Source organism: Sceloporus occidentalis, unplaced genomic scaffold, assembly GCF_023333645.1.
Source record: "Sceloporus occidentalis isolate IW3139 unplaced genomic scaffold, rSceOcc1.0.p SCAF_2, whole genome shotgun sequence".
Taxonomy (NCBI): domain Eukaryota; kingdom Metazoa; phylum Chordata; class Lepidosauria; order Squamata; family Phrynosomatidae; genus Sceloporus; species Sceloporus occidentalis.
Window position 1 is genome coordinate 118,820,035 of NW_028316982.1, and position 20,882 is coordinate 118,840,916.

Here is a 20,882-nt window from a genome sequence, read left to right on the forward strand (position 1 = left end):
TAGTAAATATGACCACTTCACTACTCACCCCAACTCATTTGGAAAGCACTTCTCCCAGTATGTATCCCTGAGGCATCTCACTGATAATATTCCTCCATTGTGAGAACTGGTCGTGAATTCCTACTTTCTGCTTTTTGTTCTTTGGCCAATTTCAGCAGATAAATGGACTTATCCTGCTGGGTTTGCTCTGATATCTTTGGTGAAGGATTTTGCCCAAAGTCTTTTGGAAGTCCAAGTGAACAGTAATTACAGAATGTAAAGTTCCAAAGAATTCTAAAACAGGAATGACATCACAGAAGCCATATTGATGCTTTCCCAGCAGGACCTGTTTTAGTGTTCAACCAAAATCTTGTTTGGTACTGTCAGAGGCAGTGGAGACATTCTAGACCAGTAGTTACCAGCCTTTGGTTCTCTATTTGTTTTGGACTTCAGCTCCAGAAGCCTCAGCCAACTTGGCCAACAGTCAGGAATTATGGGAGCTGAAGTTCAAAACATCTGGAGGACCAAAGGTTGGAAACCATAGTTCTAGACTGTACCAGGGCTGTTTCAGGTTGCTGGGGGTAGGTGGGAATCTATGCCTTCTCATTGGGCCAGCCTTTAAGGAGGCCTACTGTGGTGTGAGCAAAGGAGAACACTTTGTGTAAGAGGTGCTGGATAATGTATGCAGATACAACATTGCAAAATATATAACTGCTGCTATAAACGAGTAGTTTAATTTGGCATAATGCCCCAATGGGATTCTGAACTTTATCTTCACTAACACTTTCTACCAATTCACACAGAATATATGTTAACAGTATAGTTGTACTTTTTCAGCTCCTTCACTCCATCTCTTCTTGAAAAATTGTGCTACATCCACTTCCCAGTCTTCTGGTACTGAGGATGTCTTAGCAATGGTTCTCAACCTACAGTTTGACTTAGAGACTTGTTAGAATTTTTATTTTATTTTATTTTTTATTTTTTTATCAGAACAAAAAGAAACATGTTATTCTTTTGGAACTCTCAAATACATACCATCTGGACCCCAGCTGTTTGTTTGTAATTTGTCATTAAGGTATAGGATTACCTTTGCCACACTCTTTCCTCCTGGAAATATCCATTCAGGGAGAGCTGTTTCCCTAGATCTTCAGCAGTGAAGATGAAACGGATTCATTCAGCTGCTCTACAATCTGCTTAATCCTTCTTCAGATCACCTTTTATTTCATTGTCATTCAGTGGACCAGCTGTCTTCTGGGCAGGCATCTTGGTTCTGATGTATTTAAAGATTTATTGTTGGTCTTGATGTGCTTCTTAAAATCCTGTTTATATGCATAATTGTCTGTTTGCTATGTTGTATGCATTTGTATTCTTTCTTGTGTAATACTTTGAGTTTCTAAAGAAAAGCTTTCCCCCATTGAATACCTTCCTTTCTACTTATTGTTAGCCATGATGGTGGCCTCTTGGCCTTCATAGTTCCTTTCCTGTCTTGTGGTATATGTTCTCATAGAGCCTCTAATTAGGTGATTTTGAGTAGCCCCCAAGCAACATGAAACTTGTTTTATCCCCGTTGATTTTTCTTTTAAACTTCCTTTTTACCAGCTTTCTCATTTTAGAAAGGTTTCCTTTTGAGTAGGACTGAGTTAATTCCTTGGTGCTTATATTTAAAGTTGTTAGTATTGTATGTCTTTCAGTCAGTTTAAAAAGATATCTTGCACTACGTTCTGGGTAGTACCACTTAACGTTAAATTAAGGGCCATCCCCACCCCCTCTGGTCAGTTCTATGGCCAGCTCTTGTATGACACAGGCATTTAGGATATCTAGGGCTCATTCTCACTTACATTTAAACCGGTTTGGGATTTGCCTTTGCTCCGTGTTGGTAAACTGATTCCAAAAGGTCCGTCATTCTAACTATGAAAGTGGATCTTTTCATTATCCCCTTGTAATCACTTCTTTTTTGGCACGACTGTCATCTCCATTAGTTTGTGCCGCTTCAAAATGCATGTCAGTTATCTATGTGTCATCAGTGACGTAAGTGGCAGCCTGGGCAGCCCGGCTTGGGAACTATATACAATGCGCCCGCACCATATGCGGGTGGACTATATGCAGCTTCCAGGTTACGCAGAAGCTGCACAACAATTAAAGAAATGGTGCATGCCCCTGTGGTGCGCGTGTTGCCCCACCCTATGAGTACACTCCCCATTGTTTGCAATGAGGAGCAAGCATACACGGATTTCACCTTACATGGGGGGATCTGGAACGGATCCCTTGGGTAAGGGAAAGGCCCTGTGTGTGTGTGTGTGTGTGTGTGTGTGTGTAATAAATTGATAGAAGATTCTATTCATTGGTTTTGCAACTGCTTGCCTCATTAATTGCAAGTAGTTACAAAATCAGTGAATCTTATTTATTTATTTATTTAGGTATTTATATCCCGCCCTTCAGCCCATAGGCTCTCAGGGCAGCTTACAATTAATATTTTTAATGAGACAGTTCCCTGCCCTCAGGCTTACAATCTAAAAGACACGAAACAAAAGGAGAAGGGAATGATGGAGGGAAAGGGGATGAGGTCCAGTGGTTCTTCTCTCCCTCTGAGGCCTGGACCAAGGCAGATGGATTGGAGGGAGGGCTCTTCCTTCTTCTATCTGAATCTTCTATCAACTTAATTTTTTTAAAGATAAAAATAAAAATCATGTGCCCATTGGTCACACCACAAGCACAAAGGCAGCACTGAGAGGGGAGGAATGGCGAATCTACAAAAATTGAGGAGGTATAGTAAACAACCTTCTGCCATTAGTCCCTCCCCTCCAGAATGATGCAATTCAAATCCATCGTTCTTACTTGTTGAACCTTGCTCCAGAACCAATTTTTGCCAAAAGAATCGCTAGAAAACTAGTGTCTGGAAAAAAGGAGGTTTTTTGCATTTTCCTCGCTTTATTGCAACAGAAATCAATCAAAGTATGATCGGAACTGGTTTCAAATGGGAATGACAATCATATAAACCGGTCAGCAATTCACTTTAAATCATAGTGGGAACGCACCCCTATAAAGTTTGTCTCTTCTGTTAGGATCAGAAGCAACATTTTAGTTATAATTCAGTTGTTAATCATATGAGTTTTACTTTTAAAATAGTTTTAATTTTGTTTCTGTGGAAATAACTCCAAGCCATCTTGAGCTGGCTTTTAGATTTGTTGTAATGGCCAAGAGGTGGGTTGTTGTAATGACCATGTGGTGGGAAGCAACCCTTTAGTGGCTGCTCATTAAAGAGAAAAATGAATGGCAGGTAAGCAGGTGGATACAGCATAGAGAGATTCTAAGAAGAGAGGCCACCAAGTACTACAGAGTTACAGAAAGACATGGAAGACAAACTCAAGGGGGATACCTTTCTCATGGAATTGTAGACACAAGGAACAGAGTGTCTCCTTTGCAAGTGATCAGCAGTTATGTGAGGAAATATTGCTCTCCTTCACATGGGTAGCCTTATCATGAAGTAACAATGGTATATTTCTCCTTCAAGCAGGCAGCATAAGCATAAAGTCACAATGGCTAATCTCTGTCCTTCCGGACAGATAGCATAAGCAAGGGGCCACAGTGCCCCTCCTCTTTCTCTCATCATCTCTCTCACTAAGGCAGTAAAGAATATGTATACAGATTTAAATTAAATTAAAAGAATACATGTAGTTTCTCTGTACTCTCCATATCTAGTATTTCTATAATTCCATTACCATCCATTGCTCCAACTGCCTCCAACTGGCTAGCTTTTTGCTCCATATATATTTTGGTTTCTTGTTGTTAGCTGCCCTCAAGTCAGCTCTGACTCAGGTGATCCTGTGGATGAGACACCTCCTATACTCCTTACCCTCTACTACTATTCTCAGCCCTGGCAAACCCATGCCTGCAACTCTCCTGATTGAATCCATCCAACTGGCATGCTGTCTGGCCCTCATTCTTCCAACCCTCTACCTTTCCCAGCAGTATTGTTTTTCCCTCCCAGTGATCAGTGCCTTCTCATTATATGACCAAAGTACAACGAAGAGTTGTTTATTTTTGGGTTTTGATACTATTAATGATACGTTCTTCAGAATCATGTTTTGCACCCCAGTTGTCTGACAGTTTCCTTTGGGCAAGGTTGTTGCCTTTTGGTTCACCTCATTTGGTTAAGTGCTCCAATTTTTGAAGGAAACCTTCAAAAACACGATTACTCATGTTGGTGACCTCTTGGGCCTTGTACTAGTACTAGCTTATACAGGCTTGTGTGGTACATTCTAGTTGAGATATTGTGGTTAGGTGTATTTTCAAGCAGTTTGACCCTCTTATTTTCTTTTTCAACCCGTTACTCAGTTTGTAGAAAGTTTTTTCTTTTGAAGTCAAATATGATTACAGTATATGCTTTCTTCATTGCCTATAAATTAAACACTAGTCACTGTTACACCACTTCTACCCCTAGGGACTATTTTCATTTTCTGCACCTCAAATTAAGAAGAGAACAAATTCATTTTAGTTCTGGACTTTTTGTATAGTGATGTTTAAGTGATAAAGATGAACCAGACTTTTCATTCTGCTGGTATCTGTTAGGCCAGTTACAAAACATCAGCAGTCCCCTCCAGGAAGTGAATTGCTCAAAATATGTAAAAGAAGCAGCAAAAATAGCTCTTTTCTCATCTTTAGCATCTTTGGAACTGGAGAGAGTTGATTATGCAATGACATTACTTACGATTTGAGGAGCCCTGCAGAACAGATAAAGATCTGCTTATTCCAGCATCCTGTATCCAGTTGTGGCCATATGCTGGGTCAAACCACAATGAGCAGCATCTGTCTTCCATTATTAGTCTTCCAGTACCTACTGTTCGTTTGCACACTGCCTTTGAAGCAAGAAGTTTTCACTTAGCCATTGTGATCCTTGAGAGAGCCATCCACTATAAAATTTAACCCTTTTGGAAGAAACGATCCTAAGCCACTTCCTTCAGGAAAGTTTCCTGCTAAATCATTTTGGCAAAAGGAGGTACTGTGTCCTTCCAGGAAGCAGAATGTGTTTTTGAGTTTTATACATACCTTTGCAAGTTGTGGGCCCTCTAAAGAAGCTGGAGCAACAACAATATCATCATCATCATCATCATCATCATCATCATCATCATCATCATCATCATCATCATCTTCTTCTTCTTCTTCTTCTTCTTCTTCTTCCTCCTCTTCCTCCTCCTCCTCCTCCTCCTCCTTCAGATTGAAAAGTCATGGGATAATGAATCTCTCTAATATTGTATCTTGGAGGTAGTGAACTCAGCACTCTAATTCAGTAATAAATGTGGTATGTGTCAGGTACAGCTTGTCCACAGGTCTTCCTTTAGACCAAAAAGACAAATTCTAGCCTCTAAGTCAAAGAATAGCTTTATTGTTGAAAAGAAACATTAGCAGACAGGTCAAGTCTGAAAGGCCAAAGATTAAGACACCTTTATAGCCAATTATGAATTTCTTCCCCTTGGGTTGATACAATCATATGATTGGCCATTGTACCCTCTATTTTCCCGTGCTTTGTCCACCTGGATGATGTAATGTCCATCCCTCTATGAATTAAGCACCTGACAAGAGTTTTGTGAATCTGTAGCTTTCCCACCAAAACCAGACACAACATTCTTGTTCCAATGTGATATAGATCCTTTGGCGCCTCCAGTTCTTTAAACAATCACTTTAGCATGACCTCTAATCCATCAATATTAATATACACGTCTATATAAAAAGGAACTCAATAACTCAGCATATATAAAATTATAAGCATCACTTATACAACCTATTATCACTAAACAACTTAACTCTATATAATATTATAAAACCATTCAACTCATCCCCAGCTACCCCTCTTTTCTCAAGCTGTTGGCTGTAGCCAAGATGAGATCGGCTCACACGTTCCAAGTTTAATTGGGAAGGTTTTATTCTTCACACTTCTTTCTCCACAGACTATTCAGCTTTATAAAACACATTAACCCTAACTGAAAATTTATACAATCTTAACTATCTATACAATGTCAATCCCATTTTTAATTTAAAACAATTTCTGGCAGGAAAGCATTAATTAATCATTAATTAGATGCAAATATTGACAGTATGAGAGAACTATAATGCATGCATAAAGTTAATGTGGTGGGTCTTTCTCTCTGGCTTCTCTATTTCAGATAGTGGAATTGGCCTCGAAAATGGAGTATTGGTTGCTACTATAGTACCTGGTAGCCCAGCAGCCAAAGAAGGGTCCCTCACAGTGGGAGATAGGATAATTGCTGTAAGTCATCGTTTCAGTATTTCTTAACTCATAATGAAAAAGGATCATTTAGATATCATAAGAAACTATTGCTAAGCATCCTTAATCCTGTTTTAGTGTGCCTCTGCCAGGCATAGTATATATATTTGCGAAGGTTGGGAAAACTACTCTTTTGGAGTATATTTCCCAAAATCCGTTAGCTAGCATACTCACTAGCTGGGGAATTCTGAGAATCCAAAAGGGAGCTTTTCAAAGATGTAACATTTGTTGATATAGCTTAGGTTGTGTAGGTACATAATCATCATCTTCATCAGTGGTAGTATTTAAATCAGTGAGTAAGTCTCAAGGCAAGACTTCTTGCATCTATAGAATCCATTAATCAAGATTTTAAAAGTTTCTTCCCCCCATTTACCTTTCAAAAAATTGCACTAGTGCAGAAATGATTTTGGCTTCGTAAACACCACGTTTTTCAGTTAGGGAGTCAGTCTCAAACCCAGTGCTGATCAGGTTCCATTAATAACCATAAATGGTAAATGCAGTTTGGACCACTATGTTATATAGCTGTTCATGGTTTTCAGTGAACCATGGCTAGTAAAGAGGCACATATAACTCTATATACCAGTAGGGAAAGGAATGGGGAAAAAAATCCTCCTGGTGGGTAGGGCGAGACAACATAAATCTGCTAAGGCAAGCTCCCAAATTTCAGACTGTGCACATGGGTGCCACTTGATGGTAATTTCATAAAACAGCTTAGAATTTTTCTTTGTTGAACCTTTTATCACTATTGCTTTTGTATTGTTCCTATGTCCTCCTATTGTTGCAGATAAATGGAATTGCACTTGATAATAAATCACTGACTGAATGTGAAGCTTTGCTGCGAAACTGCAGGGAGTCTCTTACGCTTTCCTTGATGAAGGTGGGTATTGAAAAAGAAAGGACATAGAAGTGAATGCAAGATGCATTAGCCACTTAAAACAGTTATTACCGCCATCTGCTATATACCTAATATATAACATGTTTGCTACACAAAAGGCAGCAAATTTGGCCTACTGGCTCAGTATGAGAGCACTTCAGTCCTTTTCTCCACCTGTCTCTGTGTTGTCTCTGGTCTTATATACTCCCAAATCTTCCACTCCGGTCTTTGTTCCTTCTCTCCTGCACTCTATTGTTCTTAGTTCTTAGTTGTAATTGGTTGACTGTCCGAAGCCAAAGAGTGCTCAACAATGGCTCCTTTTCATCCTGGAAAGAAGTGACCAGTGGGGTCCCACAGGGCTCTGTCCTGGGCCCAGTGCTATTCAACGTCTTTATCAATGACTTGGAGGACAAAATTGGGGGCATACTTATCAAATTTGCAGATGACACCAAATTAGGGGGAATAGCTAATACCCTAGAGGACAAGATCAAGATTCAAAATGACCTGAACAGACTAGAAAACTGGGCCAAAGCTAACAAAATGAAATTCAACACAGAGAAATGTAAGGTACTGCACTTAGGGCGGAAAAATGAAAAGCACAGATATAGGATGGAGGACACCTGGCTGAATGAAACTACGTGTGAAAGGGATCTAGGAGTCCAAGTAGACCACAAGTTGAACATGAGTCAACAGTGCGATGCGGCAGCTAACAAGGCCAATGCGATTTTAGGCTGCATCAATAGAAGTATAGTGTCTAGATCAAGGGAAGTCATAGTGCCACTATATTCTGCTCTGGTCAGGCCCCACCTGGAATATTGTGTCCAGTTCTGGGCACCACAATTCAAAAAGGACATTGAGAAACTGGAGCGTGTCCAAAGGAGGGCGACTAAAATGGTGAAAGGTCTGGAAACCATGCCCTACGAGGAACGACTTAGGGAGCTGGGGATGTTTAGCCTGGAGAAGAGAAGATTAAGAGGTGATATGATAGCCCTGTTCAAATATTTGAAGGTATGTCATATTGAGGAGGGAGCAAGCTTATTTTCTGCTGCTCCAGAGACTAGGACCCGAAGCAATGGATGCAAACTGCAGGAAAAGAGATTCCACCTCAACATTAGGAGGAACTTCTTGACAGTAAGGGCTGTTCGACAGTGGAACAAACTCCCTCGGTGTGTAGTGGAGTCTCCTTCCTTGGAGGTCTTCAAGCAGAGGCTGGATGGCCATCTGTTGGGGATGCTTTGATTGTGATTTCCTGAATGGCAGGGGGTTGGACTGGATGGCCCCTGTGGTCTCTTCCAACTCTATGATTCTATGATTCTAGTTTCCACTGAAAGCAGCTGCTCAAGTCTTCACTGAGGAAATCCTACAGTTCATGTTGTAGAGCAGGAGTGGGCAAAATGTATGCCTCAAAATATGGTGAAAATGCTCCCATATCTCCTTATATTGCCTTTGGCGGCATTTTATTTTATTTTAATTTATTGTGGGAGCAGGTACAGTGGAGAGATAGAGGCCTCCAAGGTCTTCTAGGAGCTTGTGCAGCTTTCCACAGTTGCCCCTTTGGTGTTAGAATCTGTCATAAACCTAAAGAGTATGTGATACAAAGTACCGTACATAGTCGACTATAAGTCAACCTCATGCATAAGTCAAGGGCAGGTTTTGGTGCCAAAATTATGAAGTTTGGTATGACCCATGTATAAGTTGAGGGTAAAATTTAGGGACATGTAACAAAGTATGTAAAGGACAAAACAAAGGAAAACGATTCCAAAGAACACCGCCATTTTTCTGCACAAGCATGCAAAATGACAGAAGCTGAGCTGCAGTGGAGAGAGTAGAGGGGGTCAGTACTTCTTTTAGGTTCTTCCATGATGGACTAAGTTCATGCCTTTTACCACTCTACTTAGAGAAGGGGATGGTTTCTATTTTGAAAAGAGTTAAGGCACAGTAGTTACATTGACTCATGAGTAAGTCAACCCAGGTTTTTTGGGTTGATACTTTGATTAAAATATCTAGACTTATGCATCAGTGTTTACAGTACTTCCCTAATCTCAGAAATGACAGGCTTACTGGATAGGATTTCCAGTAGCTTGGGGTGGGGTGTGGTGCTGGTGCTCTGACTTTATCAATGTGTTGTAGCTAACTTCCCATATCTATGGCTAAACAGAAAAAATAATCCCAAGTATGCAAACTGTGAATAAATTATGAAAAAAGTATTTTAGTTGACACAATATTTACCATCGGCAGGCTTCAGGTTTGCTAGAAACAGCATGTTTGTAGTGCAGAATATGGTCATTTTAATGAAATAGATAGCTCAGTCACTTGTTTAGGATCTCATGACAACATTCCACAATCTTCTTCCAAGGCTTCAGTTTTACTTTACCTACACTCACTTGAGTGTAAATCCTGTTCACCACCTTTTTGCTGAGTAAGCTTGCATAGCTTGTGCTGTGCATGTAGTTTAATAAAGGGATTCTAAAGTGGTGTTAACAAGCAGTAGGATATAGCTAGGCTGATATAAGATATAAATATAGATGATTGCTGTAATCATAATTCTGCTGATGGCATGTTGCTGTTGTTTCTCCACCTAGGTTTTTCCTCAGAGCTCAAGCTCATCATGGAGTGGTCAAAACATATTTGAAAACCTTAAGGATTCAGAGAAAATATCAAACTGTAGGGTTCATGGGGCTGAGGTACAGGCACAGAATAAAAGAAATTTAAAACATAACAGCTCAACCCAAACTGACATTTTCAACCCAGACATAATGGATATCAAGAAAGACCACGGTGATCCAGAGGACAGTAGTTTGTATTGTGATCTCAAACCATTCTCCAGCAGTGTTCTACACACAGATTCTCATCGGAACACAGTCCATGGGTGCCACAGTAACTCAGAGCACAGCCTTGGTTCATTTAGTCCAGATGTGTATGGTGAGCCAAGCTACGGTATTGTTAACCTGGACAGCAGGAGGCTGCCATTTGAATCCACAGTTACAGACTGTATGATGGTTGAGAGCACATTAGACAAAGGGCATGGTGGGAAACACAGTGGTGGCACCTGGCCTAAAGTGGTGGTCAACATTGCTACAGTGGAAACAGAGAAGTTCTCTGTCTACAAAAAGCCCAAACAGAGGAAGTCTATCTTTGATCCTGACACTTTCAAAAGACCTCTGACTCCACCCAAAATGGACTATCTATCTCCCAGCCAAGTGCTGGGACATTCACCCCAGTCCTCCAAAACTGAAGCCATATCCACCCCTCCTACCCCACCTAAGAGAAGTGATTCTATTAAGTTTAAACATAAACAGCAGGCAAGTTCTGCCTCAGAGTCTACGGTCACAACAGGTTCACCACCTGCAAGCCCTGCTACAGTTCAGCCTCCTCTGTCAATTGAACTCAAGCCAGATGGTGGCACTCACAAGGGGCGAGGAAGACCCTCTGGACATTATTATAGGGAGGAGGGGATTGATCTTGCACATTTGCCTTCAAGAAAGTCTTGTGAAGATGATATTGGCTTTCAAAGATTAGAAGAGCCAGAAATTAAGAGACCAAGGCCCAAATCTGCTCCTGCTTTGAGACATAAATTAACCCCTGTGGTCATTCCTAATCCATCTCATCAGGTAGATATAACACCCGAAGCCAACATATTTTTTAAAAATGGTTTTAACATTTACAGTAGCTTTTCTTAACCTAAGGAAATATGCACTGTAGAAAATTTAACTGGTGATTAAAATATGTGTCCATAGTGATTGTGCTAATATCCAGAAGTAGATTGCTAAAATGAAGTGGAACATTTGTGGGGCTCTTCTGTAGAAAGTTGTTGCCATTACTACCTTACTGTGCTGTTTATCCATGCTTAGAAGGAACAACCTGCATCTCTCAAGGCTCTGATTAGTTTGACTTCTTGCTGAATGGTACTTGGGGCTTCTCTGTAAAATGGCATTACCAGTCAAACAAAAGGATTGTATTGCCAGCCAAATAAAAGGAATTCTCTTCTGAAAAAGGAGACCAGAGACTAAATTCAAACAATTGTGTAACTAGTTCCTGAGTACAGGATAATTTTAGGTTAGCCATGTGCAATATGGCAAATTACTCTTGAAAGGAATAGGGAAATGAGATTTCAAAAGTATCTTATCATAAGGTGAATTTATTTAAATCAAGATTAAGACTGCAGCCCAGTACCAACTTACCTAGCAGTAAGATGAACTGTGAGAGTTATCTTTGAATAGCATCTGTAAGATTGTGTTATAAATAATTATTCTTAATTATTTAAAACTGTTTATCTGCACTATGTAGTTATACAGTCATCCCTCCATATTTGCGGATTTGATATTTGCGGGTTTGATTATTCACGGATTTGATTAATATGTTCTCTCTAGGACTGTCTAGGTCCTCCAGTGCAACTCTGTGGTCAGCTTTAACTAAAAGTTGCACTGAAAGACGATTTGTAGCTACTCCAGTGCCATTCTATGTTCAGTGTATGTTGAACATTGACCACAGAGTTGCACTGGAGGACCTAGAGATTCCTAGAGAGGTGTCCTCTCAGGTAAAAACAGTGTTTTTGTTATTTGCGGTTTTTCCATATTCACGGGGGTCTTGTTCCCCTAACCCTAGTGAATATGGAGGGACAACTATAGTAGTTTGATATTACTCTTAATTGTCATGACTCTATTCTGTGGAATAATGGTGTTTATAGTTTGGTTAAGCCCTTATAGTTTTTTGAATTCTTTGTTAGATTTCTCTACTCTATTCTTCTGAAATACAGCACTGCTGAAGATCTTTGGGAATGATTCTTGTGGCCTTCACCAAAGTGCAAAATCCAAGATTCCATAGAATAGAACCATTGCAATTAAAGTGGTATTAAATTAATATAACTATGTAATTCAGATACAAAGATAATTTAAATAACCAAGAAATAAACTTATTTTAAATAGTTTGTTTAAATCACATAAATTTTCTAGACTAATTTATACACCATTGTGTTGTTATAATAATTACATCAGGTTGCATATATTGGTTTTTATCTCAGTATAGCATTTGTGCTACTTAGGAGCCCCTGTGTCATCTGTACTATAGAATGATTTCTACTTGGGGAGAAGCCAGGAAAGGGAGGGGGGAAACAATTAAGAGTCTCTCCATACCCATTGAAGGGCACTTGTTTTCCCACTACAGTTATGGTTTAGAATCAATTTCCACTGACCTGAGTGTGATGTGCTCCTAAATTTTCACATGATCAAGCTGTGAATGCTAGGACATTTAAGAAGCAAGGCAAGTAATCAAAGAAGTACTGTCGCCCCTCCTAACTTGCGGATCTGGCATACGCACCTCGAATATCCGTGGAAAAGGTTTTCTAAAAATGAGTTCAAATGTTCAGCCTGGAAAAGTTGTGCCATTCCCTGTCATGTCCCTAGTGGGCAGCAACACTGCATTCACTATGGCTGAAAGTGATGTCATGTCACATCACATTTTTGGTTGGTTGGTTGGTTGGTTGACTGTTTTATGAGGTCTTAGGGTGGTAGTTGAGGCAAGTGGACCCCAACAACCACACTTATTTTGGCAGTTTGGATGTTCTTGTGTTGATTTTGGACACACACAAAAATAGTCCACTTTTTAAAAAATAATCTTGGGAGATTTGTGAGATTACAGAATGGAGTGGGGGCAACTGCCATGGCCTGCAGGATTTACTTTTCCTACCCATGTGCTAGGGAGTAATGGCAGCTCTTTTATGAAATCTGATGAAACATGAGATGACAGTTTGTGTCTCTGAATGTACTGTTCTCTGAGAGCACTGTATTCCCCCTTCCCATTGAACACCCTGTAATTAATAACTTATCATGCTTTTTAAATTAAATTGAAACTGTACCCCCAAAAAAAAAGGAGAAAGGAAGGTGACTTGGATTTCCCCCACAGGTACAAAAATGCACTCCAGCAAGTGAAGAACTTCTTTCTCCTGAGCTACAGGAGTGGCCAACATATTCACCAAAACGGTCCAGTAGGCATAGTGATGGGTTTGTGCCTACCTCTTTATACCCTGGAAGCTTGTCTGCAGGTTAGTATGGCAAACTTCTTCTGTTCAGCAATTCTCCTAAATGTTGATTCCCTACTGGGCAGCCATTAACTTGACAGTGTAAAATGTTATCTTAGAATGTAAGAGTAAAATGTCCTTTCCTGAAATAATAAACACACAGCAATTATTTGGGGTGGGTGGGATGACCAAAGATTGTTTTATTTAACTGTTTACTGCTCTAATCATATCAGAGAGTAAGAACAAATAACCAAGTACAAGGCTGGCAAATGTGTTATTACAAAAACAGTAGGGTATACATTCATAATCCAGTCTCACAAAGAACAAAGTGATAATAATGAAGGCATTTTAAAGCTCTAAATAAGCTATAGGAATGCAAGAAACAGGCTATAGTAAACATTTTTGGACACCACGACATGTTATAGACATGCAAAAATAATTCAGTTTCTTGAAACAGTTCATGTTTTGAGGTTTCTAAACAAGATACTTTTTTCATTTGTGCTCTTAAGAATTCTTCCCAGGCATATTAACATGAAGCATTCCTACCTGGCCTAGTTTTACCATTCTTGTTGGCAGTTGCAAATTAGTAGTAATGTGCTCAGTTGGTTCATGCCTGTACTGCAGCCATTCACTCAAAGCCACAAGGTTGTGAGTTCAAGACCAGCGAAAGGGCTCAAGCTTGACTCAGGCTAGCATCCTTCCGAGGAGGTCGCTAAAATGAGTACCCAGATTGTTGGGGGACAAATTAGCTTACAGTTGTAAACCACTTAGACACTGCTTAGGCGTATGAAGCTGTATATAAATGAAGCTTGTTTTGTTTATTTGTTTGTTTTTCACAGCATCTTTCTATGCACCCTGGCTTGTCAGTTCTTGTATTCAAGAGTGCCTGGTACTGGTTATTTATTACTTATGTCCTGACATCAGCATCTTGATATGAGATGGATCAAGAAAAAGTCATGTGGCCTCATATTCACAGAATACATTAGATATCTTTGTAACATTAGAGTTTAGCATAATATTAAAATTTGATGTAGACTTTTGAGACAGTAATAATTTTCTAAATGCTTCCTTATGCCTGTGATGGTTGTGTTTGAAATCAGCGTTGAAAGGGTAGACAATGAATGCATATATGGAGGAATTGTGCATTGGTTTGAAATCCAGAATTGTCATAGGTGCAAATATGTAAGTAATTGAGGTGTGTATTATTGTTACTGAATAAACATTCAAAAACTGAAGTTATTCTTTGTAAGTACAGCATTGTTCTTCCATCCCCGTAGGAACAGTACCAAGGAACATTGCACCATGTCCTGCAGTAACTGCTGTTCTGAGGAATCCTATTTATACTGCTTGGAGCCATAGAGTTAGCACCACTAATTGCCCATCTCTTGCCAGCCAGTATTGCCACCAGCATATGCATCCCAGGTAAGTACAGAAAAGAAGCCTTGATGCATCACCTCATCAAATGTGGCCAGCCAGTTGGTTCTGGAAACCCACAGGCAGGACACGAGAAGTCAGGTCTCAATGGTTTCCCTCCAGCAGTTCAGAAACACACTGGTTCCCTCCCCACCCCATTCTTCATTTTCATTCTTCATTTTTATCTGATATTCATTGATTAACAGCTGTCTCACTTGCAGCAATTTGTTGTTTCTTGTTTGTGCCTTCAAATCAACTTTGACTTATGGTGACCCCTATAATAGGGTATTCTTTGCAACATTTATTCAGAGGAAGCTTGCCATTGCCTTCCTATGAGGCTGAGAAAATGTGAATTGCTCAAGGTCTCCCAGTGGGTTTTCATGGCTGAGCAAGGATTCAAACTATGGTCTCTTAGAATCCTGGTCAAACCACTAAACCACACTTTCTCAATGCATCACTTACTAGCATTATATATAATGTATATAATGGCAGCTGATTTTTCTGTGTCTTGCAGTGCTCAGCACCAAGGCCGCCTGAGTTTGGATTTGAGCCACAAACACTCCAGTGAGTGTTCTGAAAACACACGCACAAGATCATCACATGGTTCAAATTCACTACCATCTAGTGCAAGACTTGGTAAGTAGCATTTCAAATGGGACAATCCAGCAACTTATTTGCAGTCATGGTTTATGCCATCAGAGGAAATCTTTCTGCTTCCTCCACATTCCACTTTTTATTTAAACAGAGGCTGGATGGCCATCTGTGAGGGATACTTTGATTTAGATTTCCTGCATGGCAGGGAGTTGGACTGGATGGCCCTTGTGGTCTCTTTCTAAGATTCTATGATTCTATTTGTGTTTTCCTTTTTGGAGTCAGAATCCAAAGACTATGACTGGCCCAGTTCAAAACGATTATGTGAGCTGAAAGCTATCACCCCAATTTCTGGTAGCTTAAGATTTTGTTTGCACCTCATGGATGACTCTCATGAGATGCAGGACTAAAGCTTGTGTACACTTCTCATGCATAATGCATCTCATGTGATCAGATTCCATCCCCTGTTTGTACCATTAATCTACCTCTCTTTTTTGTAATAGATACAGGGCTTGGGAAGGTGTGTATGCCCAATATCAGAAAAGCATCTGCATGGTGTGTATGTGTGTGTCCGTGGTTTATATGTGAAGTTAACCGTATATAGCAGTATGCATGGTGGCCCAGTGCTAAACACAACTTGCATTGTTTCTGTTGGGAGAGAGGAGGAAGAGCAGGAGAGGGTTATATGGATCACCTGCTGTGTGTAATCCGTTGTCTGAGTGAGTTTACCTCTATGGAGATAAAATTGAGCAGACTCCAGACACACAGGCTTTCCCTGTTTTGCTCCAATTGCAGTCTTTATTCTAAGAAAAATATTTCTGTAACTATTTCTGTAGTCTTTTTCAGAATGAGTGGTATGATGTAGCTAAACACAGAACTGGCCAGTAATATATGAACTGAGGTGTCCTGTTTCAAAAGCAAAAGGCATAACCTAAGTTCCTGCTTACCTCTCTACAGTCTCTCTCTCTCTCTCTAAGTATTTATATCCTGGGGATCACACTTTCTGTATCAGAATTCAGATGAAGAGAAGAGCCTCTTGGGAGAGAGGCTGCAGGGATGTTTGCTAGAAGGAGAAGAGTTGCACGTCTCCATGTCCTTTATTTTTAAAAGTAGGAATTCCTTGCTCTTTCTACCTGATTGAAGCAATTATGTGTTTAACATTACAGGACTATCATTGAAAACATTCCCGTGAAATGGGAATTCTTGCCAGAGAATGAAGTTAGATTTTTTAAAAAGCAATGGTGAAACCTGTTTCAGTTATATTTCTTACAGTAGCCACTGAAATATTTAGCAAGATTTAAGATCTAAATGAATTGATTTCTCTTTTTATTAAGTTTGACTTTTCCCACCTTTTTGTACTTTAAAGTAGGTTCTTCCAGCAACTTGCAATATAGAACAGAACGAATAAAAATACCTTTGACGCCGAGATATCCAAGATCCATCATTGGCTCTGATAGGGGTAAAAAAAAATTCTTGTTGTTTTATTGGAGATTATTGCATAAATTAAGAGTTCTGTACTCTAGGATACTTCTGTCTACATTTAGATTAAGGGAATGTGCCCCATCATGTTTTCTGCTTGTCCCTCCACCCCGGATAACACTAGCAGATGGGCAAATATTCTATGTACCAAAATGTATTTTTAATGTATTTTTATAGTTGGGTATGTGTTGCTAACCCTGTTTTCCAGCCTTCTAATTGAGCTACACAGTATTAAAAGATGTACAGCAGCTAAGAACATACATGTTGTAGTATAATCCCAACAATTCTTCAGTGTCTTAGGCGCGTTACAGACCTCCCCTTTGGGGTGGCCTGTAGGCGCACCTTTCCCCTCCGGATCGGGGCCTCAGCTGAGGCCCCGATCCAGCGCTTTCCAGGCTGCAGGGAAGCGGCAAAAGGTCCCTTCCCCGCAGCCTGGAAAGGGGTGTCCTTGGGGCTTCAAGCCCCAAGGACACCCCACGGCGGTGGGGAGAAGGAGAAAGGGGCCGTTTGGCCCCTTTCTCCTTTGGTCCGCTGGGCGCAGCCGTCTGAAAGCTGCACCCAGCGGACCAAACCAGGAAGGAGCTCCGAAACGGAGCTCCTTCTGGGGTCGCGGAAAGGGCACCCTAGGCGCCCTGCCGCACCCCCAATATGTCACAACCGCGCCGCCTCGTTTGGAGGCGGCGCGGCCGTGACGTATCGATGATGGCAGCCGTGTGGAACGGCTGCCGCCATTTTGTGCACGCGCAGCACGCACTAGGGTTAGGGCGGTGCAGAAGCACCGCCCCGTCTTAACCCTAGTATGCGCTCTGCGCATACTTTTAAGCTCGTGTGTAACGGGCCACAGTCACCAGAGGTGTTTTTATGAAACTTTTGGGAACATTGTTTTGTTCAGATGCCAACTTAACAATGCATTTCATCTTGGGTGACTCTTTGGTGGAAAGATGTGCACATATTGAAACAATCCACATCTAAAATTCATCATTTACAGCTAACAATTTAAAAACCATCTGATTCTATGATTCTGGCAGGCCATTCTATAATCAAGGGGAGGCTGAAGAAAAAGTCCTCTGGCTGACAGTTACCAACCTAGTTCTGGCTGACTGGAGTAAATATCCGCCAGAGGACCTGAGTGTCTGGGGCAGATTAAATGGGAGGAGGTGATCCTGAAGGTAACCCGGACCCCAACCGTGTAGTGCTTTGAATGTAATAACCAACACTTTGTATCTTGCCTGGAAACTAACCGGCAGTCAATGGAGTGATTTTAATATTGGGATAGTGTGATAACTCATGGATATCCCAGTAATCAATTTGGCTGCCGTGTTTTGAACTAACTGTAGTTTCTGAACTTTATACAGAGTTTTCCCAATTTACAGTGAATGATCTCTCCCAGTGGTTTCATGTAGATGTTGAATAGCATTGGGGATAGAATGGCACCTTGTGGTATGCCATACAACAGCAATTTTTTTTGAAGAGCAACTTCCCAAGCACCACTATGTGGAACTTGCCTGATAGCCACTGTGAAGCACATTGCCTCCGATTCCCATATCCCCAGGCATCCCAGAAGGATAACGTGGTTGATAGTACTGAATGCTGCTGAGAAGTCCAAAAGCACAGCAGGGACACACTTCCCCCGTCAATGCTGAGGTGAAGATCATCCACTAAGGTGGTGATAGCAGTCTCAACTTCATATCCTGCTCTGAAGCCAGTTTGAAATGGGTCTAGATCTGCTGCTCTTATAGGCTGCAGGCCATGCCCTTGCAGGCAGCTGATGCTTCCTCTGAGTAAGGTGGTTTGTCTCAGAGGCATACCACTAGTAATCTTAATTCTCTTACTCAATGCAAGACTTTTATAGCCAAAATTGTCTATTCACATAAGTATTGACAGAACCCAAAATTAAATAGATTTTTAGGGAGAAACATCAGAGGAAGGGAGAACTATGGAATACTGACTGATGGGGCAGGTACTAAAAGATCATAGGACAGTGGATAGTGAAATAAAGAATCTTGGAAGGCTCTATGGTATTATAGGAGCACTCTACACTTCCAACATTTTCTTGTAGATCCAGATAGCAATATAATGAAATCTCTTTCTACTACTTCTTAAAACAACAACATGAACATCTTAGACCACTGATGGCGAACCTCCAGAAGTGGCACTCAGAGCCCTCTCTGTGGGCACACACGCTATCACCTCAGCACAGAGTTTGCCAGAGTTTGTTACTAGAAAGTCAGAGGGACATGGCACTTTGCGATAAATAAGTGGGTTTTGGGTTGCAGTTCAGGCACCCAGTCTCTAATATATTTGCCATCACTGCCTTAGACATTGTTGTTGTAGGAAATCCTCTATAAAAATACTTGAAAATTGATATATAGGAATACAGTATGTTGACTGCTGCAAATGCCATAGATGCTCCTGTGTTTCTCTGTGTAGGTTCATTGTCACACTCTGAATGTAGCAGCCCAAGCCTCGTAACTCCTCCGCAGTCACCACTGAACCTAGAGACCTCATCCTTCGCCAGTAGCCAGTCACAAAATTCTCTTTCCACCATGCCCAGAATCTCAGTGAGTCCAGTATCAATGGGACAACGTCGAAAAGACAAGTAAGTAGTGGTCATTCTGTAAATATGTTATGTAGGGTTAGTTATTTAAAAACCTGGTTTGTTGGAAAGGTCAGAGAAAACTGCTAGTAATTATTATTTTTTCCTTCTAGAACAGTGCCTTTGACTTTTTTTGACTGGGGCTCACCATTAAGTTCAGTTGGGTACATAGAAACTATCTGATCATTTTTTGCTACACACATAAACACACACACACATATCAACCTATCGTTCTGCTGCTCATTCCCCATCCTTCCACATGTTCATCTTTGTAGATTCATGGAATCAGAAGAGATCACCAGGTCCATCCAGTCCAATCCACTGCCATTCTGGAATACACAATCAAAGCACACCCAACAGATGGTCATCCAGCCTCTGTTTCAAAAACAGCCTCTGTCCTTGTCTCTCAACTTTACTTACTGTAAATGAAGAGTAGACCTAGTGATCAAAAATGTTATTTTCCAGTGCAATCCACATCAAGGTGGCTCATGTCTCAGAATGATTTAAATTCAAATTTGAATTTGTCATTCAAATTCACCAGTTGAAGAGCAGTGTTTTAAAATAGCCCAGAGGTCACTCTCTGTTAGAAAATGTATAGAAAACTTTTAAAGTGCCAGGTCACATGAGACTCATGATAGATGTCACTGACACTGGTAACGGTGGATGCCTGCAGAACAAGTTAGCATCTTGTTTATGTTTGTTTCATCCTACCTCATGAAGGATTGTTCCATACCAGAGATGCCTATAGGTGCAACATATGGCTACTAGGGCAAGAAAAAGCAGGAAGATCAATAGGGGAAAAACAAAACAGAAGGTCAGGGGGTGATTATGTACAGTATGTGTATGTGTGATCCTTACCCTTGCAAGCTGAGCAACAAAATAGCTGGGAGCATCACTGATGAAATTTAAAAAGGGGATGTACAACAAGGTAATTCCTCTCTGTGGTAGTGGTCAAAGGATGGATAGGCAGTGTGTTGACTAGTTTCCCAAGTGTAATCTTTTGCTGATGAAATATATTTTCTAGCTAGTGGGGTGAAGGAAAGAGTGTGACATGACAGGTACTATTTTCTGGCATTATGTGTCTATGTGAAGGAGGCAAATGTGGCAACTCTGACCTGCCTTATCCTGTAGACTTGAAGATAAATTTTAGGACATTTTGTTTTGTGCTAAATATTAACCTGCCCAGAACACCATCAAGTATCCCATGCTTTTCCTCAGTTGTTGATATGATGCTAGTTAAACTTTTAGTAACTCCACTGGTCCCTAGAGGATCCCCAGAGGTCACATCTGTGCAAAGAACTTTTCAGGAAACAGAAAAGATTGCTACATACAAAAAAAAGTAGAAACCACAGGAGCTCATCACCTAATTGACAGAACTTTCTCATTCCCTGATCAGAGCTTGAAAGGAGCATGGAAGAATGGAGGTTTTTCACCTTCCCCTCTCCCCAGCAAAGCTGTCACAATTGTTGAGGGCTAATCATCCATTGTCTAGCTTTACAGATAGACAGAGCCCAAAAAGAAATGATAAATTCACTTTCTAGTAGAGTTAATTAATAATATAGTACAGTGTAGTGTCATGTCAGGTAGCACAAGTTGAGTATCCCTTATCTGCAGTGCTTGGGATGAGAAGTGTTTTGTAGTTTGGATATTT

At 40.6% G+C, this 20,882-nt stretch overlaps 1 protein-coding gene across 6 annotated transcripts in view; it reads left to right on the forward strand.

Annotated features, from left to right (window-relative positions):
- Positions 1–20,882, forward strand: part of LOC149318931 (disks large homolog 5-like) — a 149,478-nt gene that overhangs the window by 97,745 nt on the left and 30,851 nt on the right. For 4 of the 6 annotated variants that reach the window (XM_089510704.1, XM_089510706.1, XM_089510710.1 and 1 more), the window contains 8 exons: positions 6,141–6,244; positions 7,047–7,139; positions 9,719–10,747; positions 13,038–13,176; positions 14,430–14,574; positions 15,080–15,201; positions 16,523–16,615; positions 19,066–19,234. In XM_089510704.1, the coding sequence (XP_089366830.1) occupies positions 6,141–6,244; positions 7,047–7,139; positions 9,719–10,747; positions 13,038–13,176; positions 14,430–14,574; positions 15,080–15,201; positions 16,523–16,615; positions 19,066–19,234 (1,894 nt within the window). The remainder of the gene's footprint in view (positions 1–6,140; positions 6,245–7,046; positions 7,140–9,718; positions 10,748–13,037; positions 13,177–14,429; positions 14,575–15,079; positions 15,202–16,522; positions 16,616–19,065; positions 19,235–20,882) is intronic. The other 2 variants (XM_089510705.1, XM_089510707.1) reach the window with 1 other exon arrangement.